This window comes from Nerophis ophidion, linkage group LG01, assembly GCF_033978795.1.
Source record: "Nerophis ophidion isolate RoL-2023_Sa linkage group LG01, RoL_Noph_v1.0, whole genome shotgun sequence".
Lineage (NCBI taxonomy): Eukaryota > Metazoa > Chordata > Actinopteri > Syngnathiformes > Syngnathidae > Nerophis > Nerophis ophidion.
The window spans coordinates 53,230,571-53,253,943 of record NC_084611.1 but is presented as its reverse complement, the minus strand read 5'-3'; the positions used below and the strand labels follow the sequence as shown (position 1 = coordinate 53,253,943).

Sequence of the window (23,373 nt, the reverse complement as noted above, 5' to 3'; positions counted from 1 at the left end):
ATATATATATATGTATATATATATATATATATATGTATGTATATATATATATATATATACATATATATATATACATATACACATATATATTTATATATATACATATACACATATATATACACACATATATATATATACAAGCATATACATATACACATTTATATCTATGTATATACACACATATATATATATATATATATATATATATATATATATATATATATATATATATATAGAATCGAATCGAATCAAAAAAATCGATACATATTTTCAAATCATGACCCCAAGAATCGATATTGAATCGAATTGTGGGACACCCTAATATATATATATATATATATATATATATATATATATATATATACATATATATCAATCAATCAATCAATCAATGTTTACTTATATAGCCCTAAATCACTAGTGTCTCAAAGGGCTGCACAAACCACCACGACATCCTCGGTAGGCCCACATAAGGGCAAGGAAAACTCACACCCAGTGGGACATCGGTGACAATAATGACCCAGTGGGGCGTCTGTGACAATAATGATTATGAGAACCTTAGAGAGGAGGAAAGCAATGGATGTCGAGCGGGTCTAACATGATACTGTGAAAGTTCAATCCACAATGGATCCAACACAGTCGCGAGAGTCCAGTCCAAAGCGGGTCCAACTCAGCAGCGAGAGTCCCGTTCACAGCGGAGCCAGCAGGAAACCATCCCAAGCGGAGGCGGATCAGCAGCGCAGAGATGTCGAGGCGGATCAGCAGCGCAGAGATGTCCCCAGCCGATACACAGGCAAGCAGTACATGGCCACCGGATCGGACCGGACCCCCTCCACAGGGGAGAGTGGGACATAGAAGAAAAAGAAAAGAAACAGCAGATCAACTGGTCTAAAAAGGGAGTCTATTTAAAGGCTACAGTATACAAATGAGTTTTAAGGTGAGACTTAAATGCTTCTACTGAGGTGGCATCTCGAACTGTTACCGGGAGGGCATTCCAGAGTACTGGAGCCCGAACGGAAAACGCTCTATAGCCCGCAGACTTTTTTTGGGCTTTGGGAATCACTAACAAGCCGGAGTCCTTTGAACGCAGATTTCTTGCCGGGACATATGGTACAATACAATCGGCAAGATAGGATGGAGCTAGACCGTGTAGTATTTTATACGTAAGTAGTAAAACCTTAAAGTCACATCTTAAGTGCACAGGAAGCCAGTGCAGGTGAGCCAGTACAGGCGTAATGTGATCAAACTTTCTTGTTCTTGTCAAAAGTCTAGCAGCCGCATTTTGTACCAACTGTAATCTTTTAATGCTAGACATGGGGAGACCCGAAAATAATACGTTACAGTAGTCGAGGCGAGACGTAACAAACGCATGGATAATGATCTCAGCGTCTTTAGTGGACAGAATGGAGCGAATTTTAGCGATATTACGGAGATGAAAGAAGGCCGTTTTAGTAACGCTTTTAATGTGTGCCTCAAAGGAGAGAGTTGGGTCGAAGATAATACCCAGATTCTTTACCGTGTCTCCTTGTTTAATTGTTTGGTTGTCAAATGTTAGAGTTGTATTATTAAATAGAGTTCGGTGTCTAGCAGGACCGATAATCAGCATTTCCGTTTTTTTGGCGTTGAGTTGCAAAAAGTTAGCGGACATCCATTGTTTGATTTCATTAAGACACGCCTCCAGCTGACTACAATCCGGCGTGTTGGTCAGCTTTAGGGGCATGTAGAGTTGGGTGTCATCAGCATAACAGTGAAAGCTAACACCGTATTTGCGTATGATGTCACCTAGCGGCAGCATGTAGATGCTGAAGAGTGCAGGGCCAAGGACCGAACCCTGGGGAACTCCACACGTTACCTTAACGTAGTCCGAGGTCACATTGTTATGGGAGACACACTGCATCCTATCAGTAAGATAAGAGTTAAACCAAGACAGGGCTAAGTCTGACATACCAATTCGTGTTTTGATACGTTCTAATAAAATATTATGATCGACGGTATCGAAAGCAGCGCTAAGATCGAGGAGCAGCAACATAGATGACGCATCAGAATCCATCGTTAGCAATAGATCATTAGTCATTTTTGCGAGGGCTGTCTCCGTCGAGTGATTTGCCCTGAAACCGGATTGAAAGGTTTCACATAGATTGTTAGACGCTAAGTGTTCATTTAACTGCTCCGCAACAATTTTTTCGAGGATTTTTGAAATAAAGGGAAGGTGAGACACCGGTCGGTAGTTTACCATGAGGTCAGGATCGAGGTTAGGTCTTTTAAGAAGAGGATGAATAACCGCTTTTTTGAATGCTAGGGGAACAGTGCCCGAGGAAAGTGATAAGTTTATAATATTTAGCACTGATGGACCTAATAATACAAAGAGCTCCTTGATCAGTTTCCCAGGAAGAGGGTCAAGTAAACATGTTGTTTGTTTTATTCCATTTACACCTTGTAACAATTCCTCTAATGTTATTTCCTCAAAACGAGAGAAACTATTTTGGAGGGCAGTATCCGCCGTATATACAATCGTGTCAGTGTTAATAGAACCCCGTTGTAGCTGGGACGCATTGTCTTTAATCTCCTTTCTAATGACGTCAATTTTCTTACTAAAGAATTGCATAAAGTCATCAGCTGAGTGGGTGGAGCTACTGGAAGGAGTCCCTTGTTGGGTTAGCGATGCTACCGTACTAAACAAAAATTTAGGATCGTTTTTATTACGGTGGATGAGATTTGAGTAATAATTAGCTTTAGCTAAGGTAAGCATGCGTTTATAAGTTATTAAACCATCACTAAATGCTTGATGGTGCACCTCAAGTTTAGTCGTGCGCCATTTGCGTTCCAGCTTTCTGCATAATAATTTCTGAGCTCTAGTTTCTTCTGTAAACCATGGGGTGCGCTTTTTTGGAGCCTTTTTTAACTTTAGCGGTGCTATGTTATCAATGGTTTCGCGCAGGGCGTCGTTAAAGTTGTTAGTGAGGTTATCAATAGAGCCCACATACTTTGGGAATGGTGCCATTACCGAGGGCAGTAGGTCAGCAAGAGTTGTCGTTGTGGCCGTATTAATGTTGCGGCTGCTATAGCAGTTATTATTATTATTAGTTTGACGAACATGCGTCTGAACCTCGAATTTTATAAGGTAATGATCGGACAATACTTTAGTATACGGGAGTATCGTAACTTTGGAAGCGGTGATACCCCTGACAAGCACTAGGTCTATCGTATTACCGTTGCGATGCGTGGGTTCATTTATTATTTGTGTGAGACCACAGCTATCAATTATAGTCTGGAGCGCTACGCACGGTGGGTCCGATGGGGTATTCATATGGATATTCAAGTCCCCCATTATGATTATATTATCGGCGTGTGTCACTAGATCAGCAACGAACTTTGAGAATTCATTGATAAAGTCCGAACAGGGCCCTGGGGGGCGGTAGATAACAGCCAGGTGTAGAGGCAGCGGTGTGACAGACCTCATAGTAAGCACCTCAAACGATTTATATTTATTATTTATGTTAGGACTAAGGTTAAAGTTTTCGTTGTATATTAGTGCGACCCCCCCACCCCTTTTAAGCGGACGGGCAATATGCGCATGTGTAAAGTTAGGAGGACATGCCTCATTTAGCGCAAAAAAGTCGTTTGGTTTAAGCCAGGTTTCACTGAGACCGATGACGTTAAGATTGTTGTCTCTGATGATATCATTAACTAACAACGTTTTGGGAGACAATGATCTTATGTTTAAAAAACCTATATTATAGGTAGTGGGCTGTTTTAGGGAATTTTTGATCAAATTATCCGTAGTAGCAATATTAATAATGTTGTGTTTATTATGCCCAGTGCATTCAGTATAATTACGACCATATCTAGGAATTGATACGACGGGAATGTTCCGATTGTTTGATTGTTGCTTTGATAAACTGCACGCATCATGGTTAGCCTCCTCAGTAACGGGGATTTTCCGATTGTTTGTTTGTTGCTTTGATAAACTGCACGCATCATAGTTAGCCACCTCAGTAAAACACAAGTCCAACTCTGAAACACTCAAAGCAGAAAAAACTTGTTCTAATTCAACTGACTCCTTACCCAGACCAGTAGTCTCGCATCCTTTATTTAAATCCGTCTTCAGGGTGGAGGGAAGTGGTGTTCTGTGGGGATTAGCCTTCTGCTTTGTTTTTAGCCCCGCTCGACATCCGCGTTTCCGATCACACCGCTGGCGTCTGCTCCGTAGACGGCCCCCGCTGCTACTAGACTCCGCTGCTTCACAGGCCGCTGGATGTAGCCGCCGACGTATCCCCATGCTAGTTAGCATGTTTAGCACGCCCGCGTCTATCAGTCCAAAACGGCCCGATATGTCCATATCCAGAAGTGTCTGGCGGTCGTACGTGATCACGGAGTGACCACGATGCGAGCCAGCCATGAAGTCTGCAGAACTGTCCGGCGTTTCCGCCAAATGTTCCATCTTTAGCAAGAGCACCGCAGTGTCGCAGCCCGTCCGGGCGCCGCCATCTTGCCATCTGTATATATATATATATATATATGTATATATATATGTATATATATATATATACATATATATATATATATATATATATGTATATGTATATATATATATACATATATATATATATTTATATATATATACATATACACATATATATACACACATATATATATATACAAACATATACATATACACATTTATATCTATGTATATACACATATATATATATATATATATATATGTATATATATGTATACACATTTAAATATACACATATACACATGTATATATATACACATATACACATGTATATATATTAGGGGTGTAACGGTACACAAAAATTTCGTTTCGGTACGTACCTCGGTTCAGAGGTCACGGTTCGGTTCATTACCCAAATTTGCTAAATTTGCTAAATTTTCCACCAAACAGCTTTGTTTAATTAGACAACGTTGCAACTTTTTCTAAATTACATTTAGCCTCTAAACTTTTTTATTTCACTTTTGTTTATGTTTTTGTTTATTTTAATAGTATTTTTAGAACGTGCCACGGGGCACACTTTTGACACCCCTGCTATAGATGTTAAAAGATTGTTTATCATAACTCTCTCGCTCTGTCTGTCTCTGTCCCTCCCTCACGAATGCTGCTGTGTGCACAAATTGTATTGTTTTGAACCCCTTCTTAACCTAGAATGTACAGTGAAAATACATGCAACCAGGGGTGGTTCTAGGCATGCTTATATGAGGGGGCAGTCAGAAATGTGAAGGGGGCATCATGTGTACACATCATGCTCCAGCACTTTTTTTCCTGTGCTTATAGTAACAATGCTTTCTTCATTGAAATGGGTCTTTAGCTATGTGTCCAACCCCAACCTGGAGTAGTGGATTGCACTTTGTCAGGCCTCTACCTTCAGACCTGTCCAACTTGGGTGTCCCACCTGAAGACCAAGCTCATGCTGGTATAGCTCTTACGGTCACTGAGGCACGCAAACCCCCTGACCACAATAAGGTGGCAATCCCTCAGGGGGGGAAACATTAACAGCGCTGCCATATTTCCGAAAGGGGAAACAGAAGCAGGCGTCTCGCACCACAGAATACTCTAGCCATGGTCGTGTGCGGTACCAGGCAGGATTGAATGATCTTAATGTTGTACCAAATGCACGCTTTGGGTAGCCACCCAGTATTGGCTGAGATGGTGCGTTGCCATTTAAGTCACTGGGTAGCTGAGCAGGCTGCTTTGGGGGAGCGCTTGTTGGGGGGACGGAGGGAGCTGGTGCAGGAGAAACCGTGCTTGCTGGTGCTAAAGGTGCAGTATTGCTAGCTGATGTCCCTGATGTACTAGCAGTAGTGTCATTGCTACTACTACATGCAGGAGCAGGACTAGACTTTTTAAATGCTCTGAAAAATGGATGCATTACAGAGCATTAACTTTCTCTTTGTGAGCTGCTGGAAGCTGGAGCAGAAAATAAGTGAGCTTGAACAACAACAGAAAAAACCTGCTGTGATTACATGAAGAAAAACAACAACAGTACAGGACTACAGCCTGGGGCGGGGCTTTACGTAGGGGTCTGTCAGACACAGGTCACTTGTCTTCAGTTTGTCACATGCAGTGGACGTGGGCCAGGGGCGTCGCCAGACAGATTTCACTGGGGCACGTGCCCCACTGTTGATCTGCAGTGCCCCAGTAAAAAATTCACCAATAAAAAACAACACTTCAGAGTTTTAAGTCTACATAACATAGACAACAGCGCACATACTACTTAGTATGGTAATTGATTGCTACTGTATTCACTCCACGAAACAATGAGTACATGGCTAATTAATATGGTAATTTATTCACGTGTGGATCGAGACTTCGGTTGAGAGAGAGAGAGAGGGGGGCGGGGGGGGTGACAATCACTGCTGAGGTAGGTAACGTTAGCCAACAACAATTTGTTAATTACATTATTTTGATTTTGATTTGACACAAACTGTGACTCCTAGATGGATTTAAGAAAGTTAAAAGCTAGCTAGGCAACATCATTGTCTTAAGTTGATGCTAAGTTAGCTAACGTTATTCCTTGTATCAAGACAAACATATTCATTTGCTGTACGAGCTGTCGGGGGAATTTCCAATGAACATGAAACATAATACAATAGAATAGATAGAATACAATGAACTTTATTGTCATTATATTTGCATATAACGAGATTAAAGACTCCAACTTAAGGTGCGGTAGTGGGAACAAATATGGGGTGAAATAAATGACATAAGAGGTAATAAAGGAAAAAAACTAACAATTGAAATGAACAGACTACTATCCAATAAAAATAATAAGCATTTCTGTACAATATACAAAACACTATAGAAGTACAAAATACAAATACTGTACAATATACAGAGCAAGACAGGAGTACCGAAGTAATAAATAATAATCAGTGACGGACGTATTGCACTCGAAGGGTAGTATTGCACAGTAGGGTATTAGGGCATTATATAGTATATAATAATAACTTATATTATAAGTTAGAGTTCAACATGGTGACAGCTTTGGGAAAGAAGCTGTCTCTGAGCCTGTTTGTTCTGGCTCTGATGCACCTGTAGCGCCTACCTGATGGTTATAATGTTGAATAATGTTGGTTATTGTCTGCTGGTTCTGCATCAATGATGATTTGGAGTAAGCATGTGTGAGTTGAGTGCTTCTCAAATGGTTTATCTTCAGGAAGAAAAACATTTTTCCATATCAAGTCGTGAGCCATATTTTTAAATCATTCAAGTTTATTTCACAGAAAAATAGCACAGTAGACTTGTCTTGTTAATCGGTGTGACTTTGACTAAAATAATCTTGTATTGTCACCAGAAAAATGGCTACAGTTAAAGCATCTGGTTTTGTTTCCAGAAAAAATAGTAACATTTCTGTATTTGTTTTCAGAAAGATGGCTGAAAATATCGGGTTTTGTTGCCCTGTTTAGATTTTTAAAAAATATATTTCCATGTCTGTCCTGAGTCCTCCTCCAACTTGTTAGTCAGTTTGCCTTTTGCTAAAATACTCACTAATAGTCACTAGAAAAATAGCTAAAAATATCTGGTTTTGTTGCCACAATTTGATTTTTTTCTCCCTTAAACTTTTTTTTTTCCATGCACACATGTGACTGCGACTCACTGAAAATGACACACAACCCACTTTTATGTCACGACCCAGCAGTTGGGAACCACTGGTCAACTGTATAAGAGTTACTGTAATATTTCTATGTCTGTCCAGAGTGATTGACCACTTTGCAAAAATGAAAAGGAGACGTTACAGTTTACTTCTCAGAAAATGATTCCCTGAACAGACACACAACAGTTGTTCATTTATTCTACTACTGTGGCTTTATTGTTTTGTGTATATTTTATAGTTGTGTTTATCTGAAATAGGATTAGCCACGTTGCCATAAATAGAAATTAAATAATATTAAAGAACCCACAGATGTAGGGGTGCTTTATTTTTTGTTTTACTTTTGTAGATGTTAAATTTGCAGATGATTACTGCAATATATATTTCAAAAAGATTCATTGCTCTTCCTTTTGGCTTTTACCAGTAGCAGTTTAGAAGTCTGGAGTAAAAAAGTGCACAAGTAGGTCAAATGCATTAGTTAATTTCAGGTGGTTAATCAAAGATCCATACAACATAATCTGATATGATTCCATAGTTTAAAGCACTATTTATGTATTTTTTATGATAAATAAGAGCCAAAAATGTTTTTGCTTGCGCGCTTTGCACACTTACATGAATTATTTGTGCCCAAGGTGTGCCCCAGTACAGTATTAGGTCTAGTGACGCCTCTGGCTCAGAGCCTCTGCTGTCACTGCGTAGCACCGAAAGTCCGCGACGATAAACGTGTTTATGACAGATAAGACTACACAAATACACCCATCCTAACAAGTATATGATAAATGTAGACACCTTTTCCTTTTCTTTTACTTTCATACTGCAACAGTGATTGGATGTTTACTGAGGGCTGAGGGGTGTGTGCGGGTGTGTGTCTGCTGCGCAGCCTGTGGAATGTTGAATACACGCACAGCGGAGGGAGGGATGGGAGGGAAGCCGACACTACTATATCGTGTGTGTCCTTTTTTCTGCGGATTTTTCCGCTAGTGCAGATAATTTTGTCAACTTGTAATGTAGTAATTTTGTGAGTTTATTAAAATTTGCTTTCTCAAATTTTGATTTGAGGGGGCAAGACATTTATTTAAGGGGGCTCTGCCCCCTCTTGCCCCTGTGTAGAGCCGGCCATGCATGCAACCCTAACTTAAAATGCCGAACATTTGAGGCATTTAAGAAACTCCACCCGGACAGCCCCGCAAATGAGGACATATCCGGTAAAAAGAGGAGGGAGGTATGGTCAGTCTATCATAGCCCAGTCGTTGCTAGCATGCCGTGTGTTGTTGTTTTTTTGATTGATTGACACTTGTATTAGTAGATTGCACAGTACAGTACATATTCCGTACAATTGACCACTAAATTGACCAACAACTGTTTCAACCTGTTTTAAGTTGGGGTCCACGTAAATCAATTCATGGTGCCTCGTAGGGGTGCAACGGATCAAAAAAATCACGGATTGGATCATTTTTTTCGGATCAGCAAAGAAAAAGAAAAAAAAGACAAGAAAAAATAAACAGAAGTTTTGCCGTTTTGTTATGTAACACTTTTAAATTTTTAAATTAAAATACATAAAATCTAGTTCAAGTGCGCACGGCATAATATCTTCTTTTTAACATAATTAATGAAAAACAGTGCCACGTAAAAAGGGATTTCTTCTTTCCTCCACTGCTTGTGTACCTGCACAAGGTGACTCTCGTAGAGGGGGCGTGTTTTCTCATCTCCCACTCTGATGTGATGAAATGAGCGCTTATGGTCACATATAGTTCCCTTGGACCTCCACCCTTGCACTTATGGTCACATATAGTTCCCCTGGACCTCCACCCTTGCACTTATGGTCACATATAGTTCCCCTGGACCTCCACCCTTGCACTTATGGTCACATATAGTTCCCCTGGACCTCCACCCTTGCACTTATGGTCACATATAGTTCCCCTGGACCTCCAACCTTCTATCGTGAGCGCAACAGATGACGCTCGGGATAGTTCGTCCACAACTTTTTTCTTCTCTTGCTCATAAAAATCTGGCACAATCTTATCGCCTAAGTTGGTGCGCGACGGATGTCGTAATGTGGCTGAAGCACTTTTAGCATGTGTTTAAAACCCTCGTTTTGCCCAATGGAGTCTGCACCTATAAACACACCGATTAAATGGCACGGGGCGTTCAAGTTCCTCCGTTACTCCGCTCGCCATTTCACACACACATGTATCTACACGTTTATACACACACACACACACACACAAACACACACACACACACAAACATGTATAAATATCCATCCATCCATTTTCTACCGCTTATTCCCTTTCGGGGTCACGGGGGGCGCTGGCGCCTATCTCAGCATGTATAAATATATATATATATATATATATGTATGTATATGTATAAATATATATATATATATATATATATATATATATATATATATATATATATATATTTATACATATACATACATATATATATATATTTATATATATGTATGTATATGTATGTATATATATATATATTTATATATATATGTATGTATATATATATATATATATATATATATATATATATATATATATATATATATATATATATATATATACATACATATACATACATATATATAAATATATATATATACACATATATACATATATACATACATATATATATATATATATATATATATATATATATATATATATATATATATATATATATATATATATATATATATATATATCAATCAATGTTTACTTATATAGCCCTAAATCACTAGTGTCTCAAAGGGCTGCACAAACCACCACGACATCCTCGGTAGGCCCACATAAGGGCAAGGAAAACTCACACCCAGTGGGACATTGGTGACAATAATGACCCAGTGGGACGTCGGTGACAATGATGACTATGAGAACCTTAGAGAGGAGGAAAGCAATGGATGTCGAGCGGGTCTAACATGATACTGTGAAAGTTCAATCCACAATGGATCCAACAAAGTCGCGAGAGTCCAGTCCAAAGAGGATCCAACACACAGCAGCGAGAGTCCCGTTCACAGCGGAGCCAGCAGGAAACCATCCCAAGCGGAGGCGGACCAGCAGCGCAGAGATGTCCCCAGCCGATACACAGGCGAGCAGTACATGGCCACCAGATCGGACCGGACCCCCTCCACAAGGGAGAGTGGGACATAGAAGAAAAAGAAAAGAAACGGCAGATCAACTGGTCTAAAAAGGGAGTCTATTTAAAGGCTAGAGTATACAAATGAGTTTTAAGGTGAGACTTAAATGCTTCTACTGAGGTGGCATCGCGAACTGTTACCGGGAGGGTATTCCAGAGTACTGGAGCCCGAACGGAAAATGTTCTATAGCCCGCAGACTTTTTTTGGGCTTTGGGAATCACTAATAAGCCGGAGTCCTTTGAACGCAGATTTCTTGCCGGGACATATGGTACAATACAATCGGCAAGATAGGATGGAGCTAGACCGTGTAGTATTTTATACGTAAGTAGTAAAACCTTAAAGTCACATCTTAAGTGCACAGGAAGCCAGTGCAGGTGAGCCAGTGCAGGCGTAATGTGATCAAACTTTCTTGTTCTTGTCAAAAGTCTAGCAGCCGCATTTTGTACCAACTGTAATCTTTTAATGCTAGACATGGGGAGACCCGAAAATAATACTTTACAGTAGTCGAGGCGAGACGTAACAAACGCATGGATAATGATCTCAGCGTCTTTAGTGGACAGAATGGAGCGAATTTTAGCGATGTTACGGAGATGAAAGAAGGCCGTTTTAGTAACGCTTTTAATGTGTGCCTCAAAGGAGAGAGTTGGGTCGAAGATAATACCCAGATTCTTTACCGTGTCACCTTGTTTAATTGTTTGGTTGTCAAATGTTAGAGTTGTATTATTAAATAGAGTTCGGTGTCTAGCAGGACCGATAATCAGCATTTCCGTTTTTTTGGCGTTGAGTTGCAAAAAGTTAGCGGACATCCATTTGTTTAATTTCATTAAGACACGCCTCCAGCTGACTACAATCCGGCGTGTTGGTCAGCTTTAGGGGCATGTAGAGTTGGGTGTCATCAGCATAACAGTGAAAGCTAACACCGTATTTGCGTATGATGTCACCTAGCGGCAGCATGTAGATGCTGAAGAGTGCAGGGCCAAGGACCGAACCCTGGGGAACTCCACACGTTACCTTAACGTAGTCCGAGGTCACATTGTTATGTGAGACGCACTACATCCTGTCAGTAAGATACGAGTTAAACCAAGACAGGGCTAAGTCTGACATACCAATTCGTGTTTTGATACGTTCTAATAAAATACTATGATCGACGGTATCGAAAGCAGCGCTAAGATCGAGGAGCAGCAACATAGATGACGCATCAGAATCCATCGTTAGCAATAGATCATTAGTCATTTTTGCGAGGGCTGTCTCCGTGGAGTGATTTGCCTTGAAACCGGATTGAAAGGTTTCACATAGATTGTTAGACGTTAAGTGTTCATTTAACTGTTCCGCAACAATTTTTTCAAGGATTTTTGAAATAAAGGGAAGGTGAGACACCGGTCGGTAATTTACCATGAGGTCAGGATCGAGGTTAGGTCTTTTAAGAAGAGGATGAATAACCGCTTTTTTGAATGCTAGGGGAACAGTGCCCAAGGAGAGTGATACGTTTATAATATTTAGCACTGATGGACCTAATAATACAAAGAGCTCCTTGATCAGTTTCCCAGGAAGAGGGTCAAGTAAACATGTTGTCTGTTTTATTCCATTTACACGTTGTAACAATTCCTCTAATGTTATTTCCTCAAAACGAGAGAAACTATTTTGGAGGGCAGTATCCGCCGTATATACAATCGTATCTGTGTTAATAGAACCCCATTGAAGCTGGGACGCATTGTCTTTAATCTCCTTTCTAATGACTTCAATTTTCTTACTAAAGAATTGCATAAAGTCATCAGCTGAGTGGGTTGAGCTACTGGAAGGAGTCCCTTGTTGGGTTAGCGATGCTACCGTACTAAACAAAAATTTAGGATCGTTTTTATTACGGTGGATGAGATTTGAGTAATATTTAGCTTTAGCTAAGGTAAGCATGCGTTTATAAGTTATTAAACCATCACTCCATGCTTGATGGTGCACCTCAAGTTTAGTCGTGCGCCATTTGCGTTCCAGCTTTCTACATAATAATTTCTGAGCTCTAGTTTCTTCTGTAAACCACGGGGTGCGCTTTTTTGGAGCCTTTTTTAACTTTAGCGGTGCTATGTTATCAATGGTTTTGCGCAGGGCGTCGTCAAAGTTGTTAGTGAGGTTATCAATAGAGCCCACATACTTTGGGAATGGTGCCATTACCGAGGGCAGTAGGTCAGCAAGAGTTGTCATTGTGGCTGTATTAATGTTGCGGCTGCTATAGCAGTTATTATTATTATTAGTTTGACGAACATGCGTCTGAACCTCGAATTTTATAAGGTAATGATCGGACAATACTTTAGTATACGGGAGTATCGTAACTTTGGAAACGGTGATGCCCCTGACAAGCACTAGGTCTATCGTATTACCGTTGCGATGCGTGGGTTCATTTATTATTTGTATGAGACCACAGCTATCAATTACAGTCTGGAGCGCTACGCACGGTGGGTCCGATGGGGTATTCTTATGGATATTAAAGTCCCCCATTATGATTATATTATCGGCGTGTGTCACTAGATCAGCAACGAACTCTGAGAATTCATTGATAAAGTCCGAATAGGGCCCTGGGGAGCGGTAGATAACAGCCAGGTGTAGAGGCAGTGGTGTGACAGACCTCATAGTAAGCACCTCAAACGATTTATATTTATTATTTATGTTAGGACTAAGGTTAAAGTTTTCGTTGTATATTAGTGCGACCCCCCCACCCCTTTTAAGCGGACGGGCAATATGCGCATGTGTAAAGTTAGGAGGACATGCCTCATTTAGCGCAAAAAAGTTGTTTGGTTTAAGCCAGGTTTCGCTGAGACCGATGACGTTAAGATTGTTGTCTCTGATAATATCATTAACTAACAACGTTTTAGGAGACAATGATCTTATGTTTAAAAAACCTATATTATAGGTAGTGGGCTGTTTTAGAGAGTTTTTGATCAAATTATCCGTAGTAGCAATATTAATAATGTTGTGTTTATTCTGCCCAGTGCATTTAGTATAGTTACGACCATATCTAGGAATTGATACGACAGGAATTTTCCAATTGTTTGTTTGTTGCTTTGATAAACTGCACGCATCATGGTTAGCCACCTCAGTAACGGGGATTTTCCGATTGTTTGTTTGTTGCTTTGATAAACTGCATGCATCCTGGTTAGTCACCTCAGTAACGGGGATTTTCCGATTGTTTGTTTGTTGCTTTGATAAACTGCACGCATCATAGTTAGCCACCTCAGTAAAACACACGTCCAACTCTGAAACACTCAAAGCAGAAAAAACTTGTTATAATTTAACTGACTCCTTACCCGGACCAGTAGTCTCGCACTTTCCATCTAAATCCGTCTTCGGGATGAAGGGAAGTGGTGTTCTGTGGGGATTAGCCTTCTGCTTTGTTTTTAGCCCCGCTCGGCATCCGCGTTTCCGATCACACCGCTGGCGTCTGCTCCGTAGACGGCCCCCGCTGCTACTAGACTCCCCTGCTTCACAGGCCGCTGGATGTAGCCGCCGACGTATTCCCATGCTAGTTAGCATGTTTAGCACGCACGCGTCTATCAGTCCAAAACGGCCCGATATGTCCACATCCAGAAGTGTCTGGCGGTCGTACATGATCACGGAGTGACCACGATGTGAGCCAGCCATAAATATATATATATATATACAGTATACAGTCAAGTTTTCCGTGGTATATCCATAATACAGTGCTCAATACAAGGGTAAAGCGGAATATTTCATCCCTACAAGCATGTTTCAACTATTTTACTATATTATTTATTACAAGATCAGGGAAAATTACGAAACAAGCTTGTAGGGATGATGTACTGTAGCCTCTGTCTGTTTTCCTGACCTAACATGTGTGTATATATATATATATATATATATATGTGTGTGTGTGTGTATATATATATATATATATATATATATATATATATATATATATATATATATATATATATATATATATATGTGTGTGTGTGTAAATATTAAATTAATCCTAAACATTGCATTAATGGAGTAATTGTGTCGGCAAAAAAAATAAAATAAAAGAGCTAATAAAAATTCTTACCTTATCCCTTTCGAATTTGGCAAAATCTTTTCAAAAATCAGTTATTGGTATCGTTTTTGAGGAGCAGAAACTTGTCTGTATCGGTATTCCATCCATCCATCCCTTTTCTATCACTTGTCCTTTTCAAGTCCGGTATTATCTTGTAAAAAAAAAAAAAAAAAAAAAAAAAAATATATATATATATATATATCCATCCATCCATCCATCCATCATCTTCCGCTTATCCGAGGTCGGGTCGCGGGGGCAGCAGCCTAAGCAGGGAAGCCCAGACTTCCCTATCTCCAGCCACTTCGTCTAGCTCTTCCCGGAGGATCCCGAGGCGTTCCCAGGCCAGCCGGGAGACATAGTCTTTCCAACGTGTCCTGGGTCTTCCCCGTGGCCTCCTACCAGCTGGACGTGCCCTAAACACATCCCTAGGGAGGCGTTCGGGTGGCATCCTGACCAGATGCCCGAACCACCTCATCTGGCTCCTCTCGATGTGGAGGAGCAGCGGCTTTACGTTGAGCTCCTCCCGGATGGCAGAGCTTCTCACCCTATCTCTAAGGGAGAGCCCCGCCACCCGGCGGAGGAAACTCATTTCGGCCGCTTGTACCCGTGATCTTATCCTTTCGGTCATGACCCAAAGCTCATGACCATAGGTGAGGATGGGAACGTAGATCGACCGGTAAATTGAGAGCTTTGCCTTCCGGCTCAGCTCCTTCTTCACCACAACGGATCGATACAACGTCCGCATTACTGAAGACGCCGCACCGATCCGCCTGTCGATCTCACGATCCACTCTTCCCCCACTCGTGAACAAGACTCCTAGGTACTTGAACTCCTCCACTTGGGGCAGGGTCTCCTCCCCAACCCGGAGATGGCACTCCACCCTTTTCCGGGCGAGAACCATGGACTCGGACTTGGAGGTGCTGATTCTCATTCCGGTCGCTTCACACTCGGCTGCGAACCGATCCAGTGAGAGCTGAAGATCCCGGCCAGATGAAGCCATCAGGACTACATCATCTGCAAAAAGCAGAGACCTAATCCCGTGGCCACCAAACCGGAACCCCTCAACGCCTTGACTGCGCCTAGAAATTCTGTCCATAAAAGTTATGAACAGAATCGGTGACAAAGGACAGCCTTGGCGGAGTCCAACCTTCACTGGAAACGTGTCCGACTTACTGCCAGCAATGCGGACCAAGCTCTGACACTGATCATACAGGGAGCGGACTGCCACAATAAGACATTCCGATACCCCATACTCTCTGAGCACTCCCCACAGGACTTCCCGAGGGACACGGTCGAATGCCTTCTCCAAGTCCACAAAGCACATGTAGACTGGTTGGGCAAACTCCCATGCACCCTCAAGAACCCTGCCGAGAGTATAGAGCTGGTCCACAGTTCCACGACCAGGACGAAAACCACACTGTTCCTCCTGAATCCGAGGTTCGACTATCCGGCGAAGCCTCCTCTCCAGTACACCTGAATAAACCTTACCGGGAAGGCTGAGGAGTGTGATCCCACGATAGTTGGAACACACCCTCCGGTCCCCCTTCTTAAAGAGAGGGACCACCACCCCGGTCTGCCAATCCAGAGGTACCGCCCCCGATGTCCACGCGATGCTGCAGAGTCTTGTCAACCAAGACAGCCCCACAGCATCCAGAGCCTTAAGGAACTCCGGGCGGATCTCATCCACCCCCGGGGCCTTGCCGCCGAGGAGCTTTTTAACTACCTCAGCGACCTCAGCCCCAGAAATAGGAGAGTCCACTACAGATTCCCCAGGCACCGCTTCCTCAAAGAAAGACGTGTTGGTGGGATTGAGGAGGTCTTCGAAGTATTCCCTCCACCGATCCACAACATCCGCAGTCGAAGTCAGCAGAACACCATCCGCACCATACACGGTGTTGATAGTGCACTGCTTCCCCTTCCTGAGGCGCCGTATGGTGGTCCAGAATCGCTTCGAAGCCGTCCGGAAGTCGTTTTCCATGGCTTCCCCGAACTCTTCCCATGTCCGAGTTTTTGCCTCCGCGACCGCTAAAGCTGCACACCGCTTGGCCCGTCGGTACCCGTCCACTGCCTCCGGAGTCCTATGAGCCAAAAGAACCCGATAGGACTCCTTCTTCAGCTTGACGGCATCCCTCACTGCTGGTGTCCACCAACGGGTTCTGGGATTACCGCCACGACAGGCACCAACAACCTTGCGGCCACAGCTCCAATCAGCCGCCTCGACAATAGAGGTTCGGAACATGGTCCACTCGGACTCAATGTCCCGCACCTCCCTCGTGACATGTTCAAAGTTCTCCCGGAGGTGTGAATTGAAACTCTCTCTGACAGGAGACTCTGCCAGACGTTCCCAGCAGACCCTCACAATGCGCTTGGGCCTGCCAGGTCTGTCCGGCATCCTCCCCCACCATCGCAGCCAACTCACCACCAGGTGGTGATCGGTAGAAAGCTCCGCCCCTCTCTTCACCCGAGTGTCCAAAACATGAGGCCGCAAATCCGATGACACAACTACAAAGTCGATCATGGAACTGCGGCCTAGGGTGTCCTGGTGCCAAGTGCACATATGGACACCCTTATGTTTGAACATGGTGTTTGTTATGGACAATCCGTGACGAGCACAAAAGTCCAATAACAAAACACCACTCGGGTTTAGATCCGGGCGACCATTCTTCCCAATCACGCCTCTCCAGGTTTCACTGTCGTTGCCAACATGAGCGTTGAAGTCTCCCAGTAGGACAAGGGAATCACCCGGAGGAGCACTTTCCAGTACTCCCTCGAGTGTACCCAAAAAGGGTGGGTACTCTGAACTGCTGTTTGGTGCGTAAGCACAAACAACAGTCAGGACCCGTCCCCCCACCCGAAGGCGAAGGGAAGCTACCCTCTCGTCCACTGGGTTGAACTCAAACGTACAGGCTTTGAGCCGGGGGGCAACCAGAATTGCCACCCCAGCCCGTCGCCTCTCACTGCCGGCAACGCCAGAGTGGAAGAGGGTCCAGTCCCTCTCGAGAGAACTGGTTCCAGAGCCCTTGCTGTGCGTCGAGGTGAGTCCGACTATATCCAGCCGGAACTTCTCTACCTCGCGCACTAGCTCAGGCTCCTTCCCCCCCAGTGAGGTGACGTTCCACGTCCCAAGAGCTAGCTTCTGTAGCCGAGGATCGGACCGCCAAGTGCCCTGCCTTCGGCTGCCGCCCAGCTCACAATGCACCCGACCTCTATGGCCCCTCCTATGAGTGGTGAGCCCATTGGAGGGATGACCCACGTTGCCTCTTCGGGCTGTGCCCGGCCGGGCCCCATGGGAACAGGCCCGACCACCAGGCGCTCGCCATCGTGCCCCAACTCCGGGCCTGGCTCCAGAGCGGGGCCCCGGTGACCCACGTCCGGGCGAGGGAAATCTGGGTTCATTTCGTTGTAATTCCATAGAAGTCTTTGAGCTGCTCTTTGTCTGATCACTCACCTAGGACCTGTTTGTCTTGGGAGACCCTACCAGGGGGCATGAAAACCCCCAGACAACATAGCTCCTAGGATCATTGGGACACGCAAACTCCTCTACCACGGTAAGGTAGCAGCTCAGAGAGGAGATATATATATATATATATATATATATATATATATATATATATATATATATATATATATATATATATATAGATGTACGATATATATATTGTACATCTCTAGTTTTTAGCGTTAACAATTCAGAATTTTCCTGTTACTTTACACCTATTTTCTTTTTTTATTACACTTTGTATGTTTTTTTTTGTAAAAGTATCTTTCGGATACAGGGTGTCTGAACTTTGGATCACTCAAATATGATCCTCCGTACTTTGTGTTGCTCACACAAACATTTACGGTCTATCTTATGTTTGTTCAAGATTGCAATTCATTATTTGTATGGAATAATAAATAGTGTGATGCACGTCGATTTGTTGACAGAGCCCAAAGTCTAGTTGAAAGAAAACACTGCAATGAATAAACGGGCAGCTTTTGAAGGTTGACTGACAGTATATAAGAGGAGCTCTTGTTCATGAGCTCTATCTACACAGAAGCAAGAAGGAGCTCTCACCTGCAGGTTTGTACTCGCATGCTTTTTGTCGTCTCTCTCGTGCAGATTGTGATGACTCAGCAGCTCTTTTGGGTTTCTCAGTCCGTCGTCCTCAACCTCTGCACCATCTTCCTGGCCAAGATGCTGACTGTGACTTTAGTTCTTTGTATAACGGTGGCACTGGCTACAGCTGACGGTGAGCAGCAAAAGACCAAGTGTTCTACAGGATGGACACACAAAAACAGATGGACAGTCAGTCACTGGTTCTTGTTTGTCCACTCTAGATGCAGCTGCCAACCATACCGAGCTTTTTGCGTCACAGTGTCCACCCAACTGGCAAAAACACAACCACCGGTGTTTCTACTTTGAATCCTCCACCAAGAACTGGGTTAATGCTGAGGTGGGTATCATTATTTCATGCTCATAGACAGCTGCTCAGTTGGTCTGGTGTGTAAGAGACGTGTTTCTCTGGCTCTACCCTCCGCAGAGACAATGCCAGACCATGGGTGGGAACCTCGCATCGATACACCAGGATGACGAGCATAAATTCCTTCAGACCTTGAGTCAGGCAGAAGCATGGATTGGAGGCTCAGATTGCCAAACGGTAGTAAGAACTTTCCCTAAATTTCATTTTTGTGTTTTGAGGCTAACATGATTCACCGCGTGTACAGGCTGGAAACTGGTTATGGAGTGATGGTACGGGCATGTCCGGAACTTTCTGGTGTCCACAAAAACCGGACGACACGCTGGATGAGTGCTGTCTGCAGACCAACTCACAAAGTAGACAGACTTAAGATCTGATCTTAATCAATCTCAGTAACTACATTTGTTAAAAAGAGATGACATTTTCTCTTTGTTAACAGTCGGCAAATGCTGGGATGATGTCGCCTGTAACACACTACTGCCTTTTGTGTGTGCAAAGGCACTTTAGACTGCAGGTATGTACAGTGACACGGTTTTGTTGCAGTCTCGTGCATATTCAAACTCTCTTTTTTATCATGCTATGTCAAAAGGCTGACCTGGACCCAAGCAGGCAGAAGACTGCGGATGGAAGGATATTTACCAACTGGAGAATATATCACAGACATCCTTTCATACATGGAATAAACATATTCAGAATTGAGAAGTGCATTTTGAAATTATTTTTTTTACAAATATTTACACACCTAATTTTGACCTACATCCTCCAATCGTTACGTGCACAGAAAAGGTAATAGACACAGGCCTAGTCGTCAGCGGTCACTCGAAGCGAGTCTGACGATCCTCCTGGTAAGGGGGGTATCCCTTTATGGAGGATGCCTGTGCGTGACTTAGTCTAACGTGGGGAGACTGGTGCAAGTCACCACACGATCCTTCACAGGTCCGGGTCAGGGTCCGGTGGCATGGAGTCCAAGATGACTGGGAAACCCGTTTCTGCTGCAGCCTTCTGCCGCCATCTCAGCCGTTGTGACGCTCCACAGGGTTAGCAATCATCCGCCGCCTGTTCCTGTTGAGAAGACAAAAGCTGTCTTTGAACCTACCAAGAAGAAGGCTTGTAAAACTCCACTGTGTAGGGTGGGAAGCAACATGAAGGTGTTCTGTTTCTTTGATGTGTTGTAATCCACAGAAAGATTTTGTCTTGACCCGAGAACTATAAAGCGGAGAGGAAGCACTGACCACTAGGCACCTGTTCTTTGAACTCTTTTACAACCTTTTCTTTGAACCAACCTTTTCTTTAAACTGTTTTTAATCAGAGGGGTTGGCTGTTTACGACCCCCTCCCATAGAAACAGCTGTTGCCATGTAATCAAGGAAAGTCCAAATAAAAGAGGAGGCATACAATCTTTCATCAGAGTGTGGTGGACCTGTACAAAGAGTACAGTCCAGATGTTTCTCTTCACTGAGGCAAATTTAATTCAGTCTCTGTTTGATTCCTTGCTTCTTGTCTTTTTTAATAGATGTCATCAGTGTTTGAACTAGGGCTGGGCGATATATCGATGTATACGATACATCGCGGGTTTGTCTTTGTGCGATATAGAAAATGACTATATCGTAATATTCGAGTATATGTTCTCATGCAGGACTTTTAGCTGCGGGCGTACACTTCAGGCTCTCCTCGCTCTTTCCTGTCTCCTTCTCACAGACAAGCAGGCGCACATTCTTACATACGTCACAAACTGTCACGTCATACGTCACATACACACCCTCGCCCAACAGAGAGGTAGCGGCGTGGCTAACGTTAGCTGCTAACATTAGCCGTACGAGAGAAAGATGGTGCGGAACTGCTAACAAATGAAGGAAGACTTAATTCCCAATAAAAACAGCAGGGTTTCCATCGTTTGGCGGAGGTTAGGCTTCAAGTGGGAATATGTCAAACATCCATCCATCCATTTTCTACCGCTTATTCCCTTTTGGGGTCGCCGGGGGCTTATCTCAGCTACAATCGGGCGGAAGGCGGTGTACACCCTGGACAAGTCGCCACCTCAACGCAGGAGCAACACAGATAAAAGACAACATTCACACTCACATTCACACACTGGGGCCAATTTAGTGTTGCCAATCAACCTATCCCCAGGTGCATGTCTTTGGAGGTGGGAGGAAGCCGGAGTACCCGGAGAGAACCCACGCATTCACGGGGAGGACATGTAAACTCCACACAGAAAGATCCCGAGCCTGGGATTGAACCCAGGACTGCAGGACCTTCGTATTGTGAGGCAGACGCACTAACCCCTCTTCCACCGTGAAGCCGAATATGTCGAACAGACAACCGTAATTTGTCAAGTGTGGGGGGAAAAGCGTTGCTATAAAAAGTAGCATTACTGCTAATATGTAGCATTATTTGTAAAGTCACTCGCTAGAGAATGAAGAAAATTTGATAACCTTAGTAACCTACCACATAGTCAATCAATCAATCAATCAATGTTTATTTATATAGCCCCAAATCACAAATGTCTCAAAGGACTGCACAAATCATTACGACTACAACATCCTCGGAAGAACCCACAAAAGGGCAAGGAAAACTCACACCCAGTGGGCAGGGAGAATTCACATTCAGTGGGACGCCAGTGACAATGCTGACTATGAGAAACCTTGGAGAGGACCTCAGATGTGGGCAACCCCCCCCCTCTAGGGGACCGAAAGCAATGGATGTCGAGCGGGTCTAACATGATACTGTGAAAGTTCAATCCATAGTGGCTCCAAGACAGCAGTGAGAGTCCCGTCCACAGGAAACCATCTCAAGCGGATCAGCAGCGTAGAGATGTCCCCAACCGATACAGGCGAGCGGTCCATCCTGGGTCCCGACGAGCGGTCCATCCTGGGTCTCGACTCTGGACAGTCAGTACTTCATCCATGGTCATCGGACCGGACCCCCTCCACAAGGGAGGGGGGGACATAGGAGAAAGAAAAGAAGCGGCAGATCAACTGGTCTAAAAAGGAGGTCTATTTAAAGGCTAGAGTATACAGATGAGTTTTAAGATGAGACTTAAATGCTTCTACTGAGGTAGCATCTCGAACTGTTACCGGGAGGGCATTCCAGAGTACTGGAGCCCGAACGGAAAACGCTCTATAGCCCGCAGACTTTTTTTGAGCTCTAGGAATCACTAATAAGCCGGAGTCTTTTGAACGCAGATTTCTTGCCGGGACATACGGTACAATACAATCGGCAAGATAGGCTGGAGCTAGACCGTGTAGTATTTTATACGTAAGTAGTAAAACCTTAAAGTCACATCTTAAGTGCACAGGAAGCCAGTGCAGGTGAGCCAGTACAGGCGTAATATGATCAAACTTTCTTGTTCTTGTCAAAAGTCTAGCAGCCGCATTTTGTACCAACTGTAATCTTTTAATGCTAGACATGGGGAGACCCGAAAATAATACGTTACAGTAATCGAGACGAGACGTAACAAACGCATGGATAATGATCTCGGCGTCTTTAGTGGACAAAATGGAGCGAATTTTAGCGATATTACGGAGATGAAAGAAGGCCGTTTTAGTAACGCTTTTAATGTGTGACTCAAAGGAGAGAGTTGGGTCGAAGATAATACCCAGATTTTTTACAGAGTCACCTTGTTTTATTATTTGGTTGTCAAATGTTAAAGTTGTATTATTAAATAGAGGTCGGTGTCTAGCAGGACCGATAATCAGCATTTCCGTTTTTTTGGCATTAAGTTGCAAAAAGTTAGCGGACATCCATTGTTTAATTTCATTAAGACACGCCTCCAGCTGACTACAGTCCGGCGTGTTGGTCAGCTTTAGGGGCATGTAAAGTTGGGTGTCATCAGCATAACAGTGAAAGCTAATACCGTATTTGCGTATGACGTCACCTAGCGGCAGCATGTAGATGCTGAAGAGTGCAGGGCCAAGGACCGAACCCTGGGGAACTCCACACGTTACCTTAACATAGTCCGAGGTCACACTGTTATAGGAGACGCACTGCATCCTATCAGTAAGATAAGAGTTAAACCATGACAGGGCTGAGTCCGACATACCAATTCGTATTTTGATACGCTCTAATAAAATATTATGATCGACGGTATCGAAAGCAGCGCTAAGAT

At 43.3% G+C, this 23,373-nt stretch overlaps 1 protein-coding gene and 1 long non-coding RNA gene across 3 annotated transcripts in view; one reads left to right on the top strand and one right to left on the bottom strand.

The window, feature by feature from the left end:
- The window catches only part of LOC133536424 (uncharacterized), a 36,169-nt gene extending 21,254 nt beyond the window's left edge, over positions 1 to 14,915 (bottom strand). Inside the window, exon 1 of the long non-coding RNA XR_009802465.1 lies at positions 14,819 to 14,915. This is a non-coding gene — a long non-coding RNA (uncharacterized LOC133536424). The remainder of the gene's footprint in view (positions 1 to 14,818) is intronic.
- A 3,885-nt stretch (positions 14,916 to 18,800) lies between these two features.
- LOC133536200 (type-2 ice-structuring protein-like) lies at positions 18,801 to 19,968 on the top strand. Of its 2 annotated transcripts, none has more exons than XM_061876655.1 (7): positions 18,801 to 18,869; positions 18,945 to 19,038; positions 19,127 to 19,242; positions 19,330 to 19,446; positions 19,514 to 19,622; positions 19,706 to 19,780; positions 19,856 to 19,968. In XM_061876655.1, exons 1-6 carry the CDS (start codon positions 18,825 to 18,827, stop codon positions 19,771 to 19,773), a joined length of 549 nt encoding a protein of 182 aa, XP_061732639.1. In that variant the 5' UTR covers positions 18,801 to 18,824; the 3' UTR covers positions 19,774 to 19,780; positions 19,856 to 19,968. The 2 variants fall into 2 exon arrangements, with proteins under 2 accessions (XP_061732639.1, XP_061732558.1); XM_061876574.1 differs by having other exon boundaries at positions 18,810 to 18,869; positions 18,927 to 19,038.
- The last annotated feature ends 3,405 nt before the right edge of the window (positions 19,969 to 23,373 follow it).

Coding starts and splice junctions, on each gene's coding strand:
- LOC133536200 (XM_061876574.1), top strand. CDS start 18,825: ATGAGCTCTATCTACACAGAAGCAAGAAGGAGCTCTCACCTGCAG. Junction 19,039..19,126: donor GGCACTGGCTACAGCTGACG/GTGAGCAGCAAA, acceptor TGTCCACTCTAG/ATGCAGCTGCCAACCATACC. Junction 19,623..19,705: donor TCTGCAGACCAACTCACAAA/GTAGACAGACTT, acceptor CTTTGTTAACAG/TCGGCAAATGCTGGGATGAT.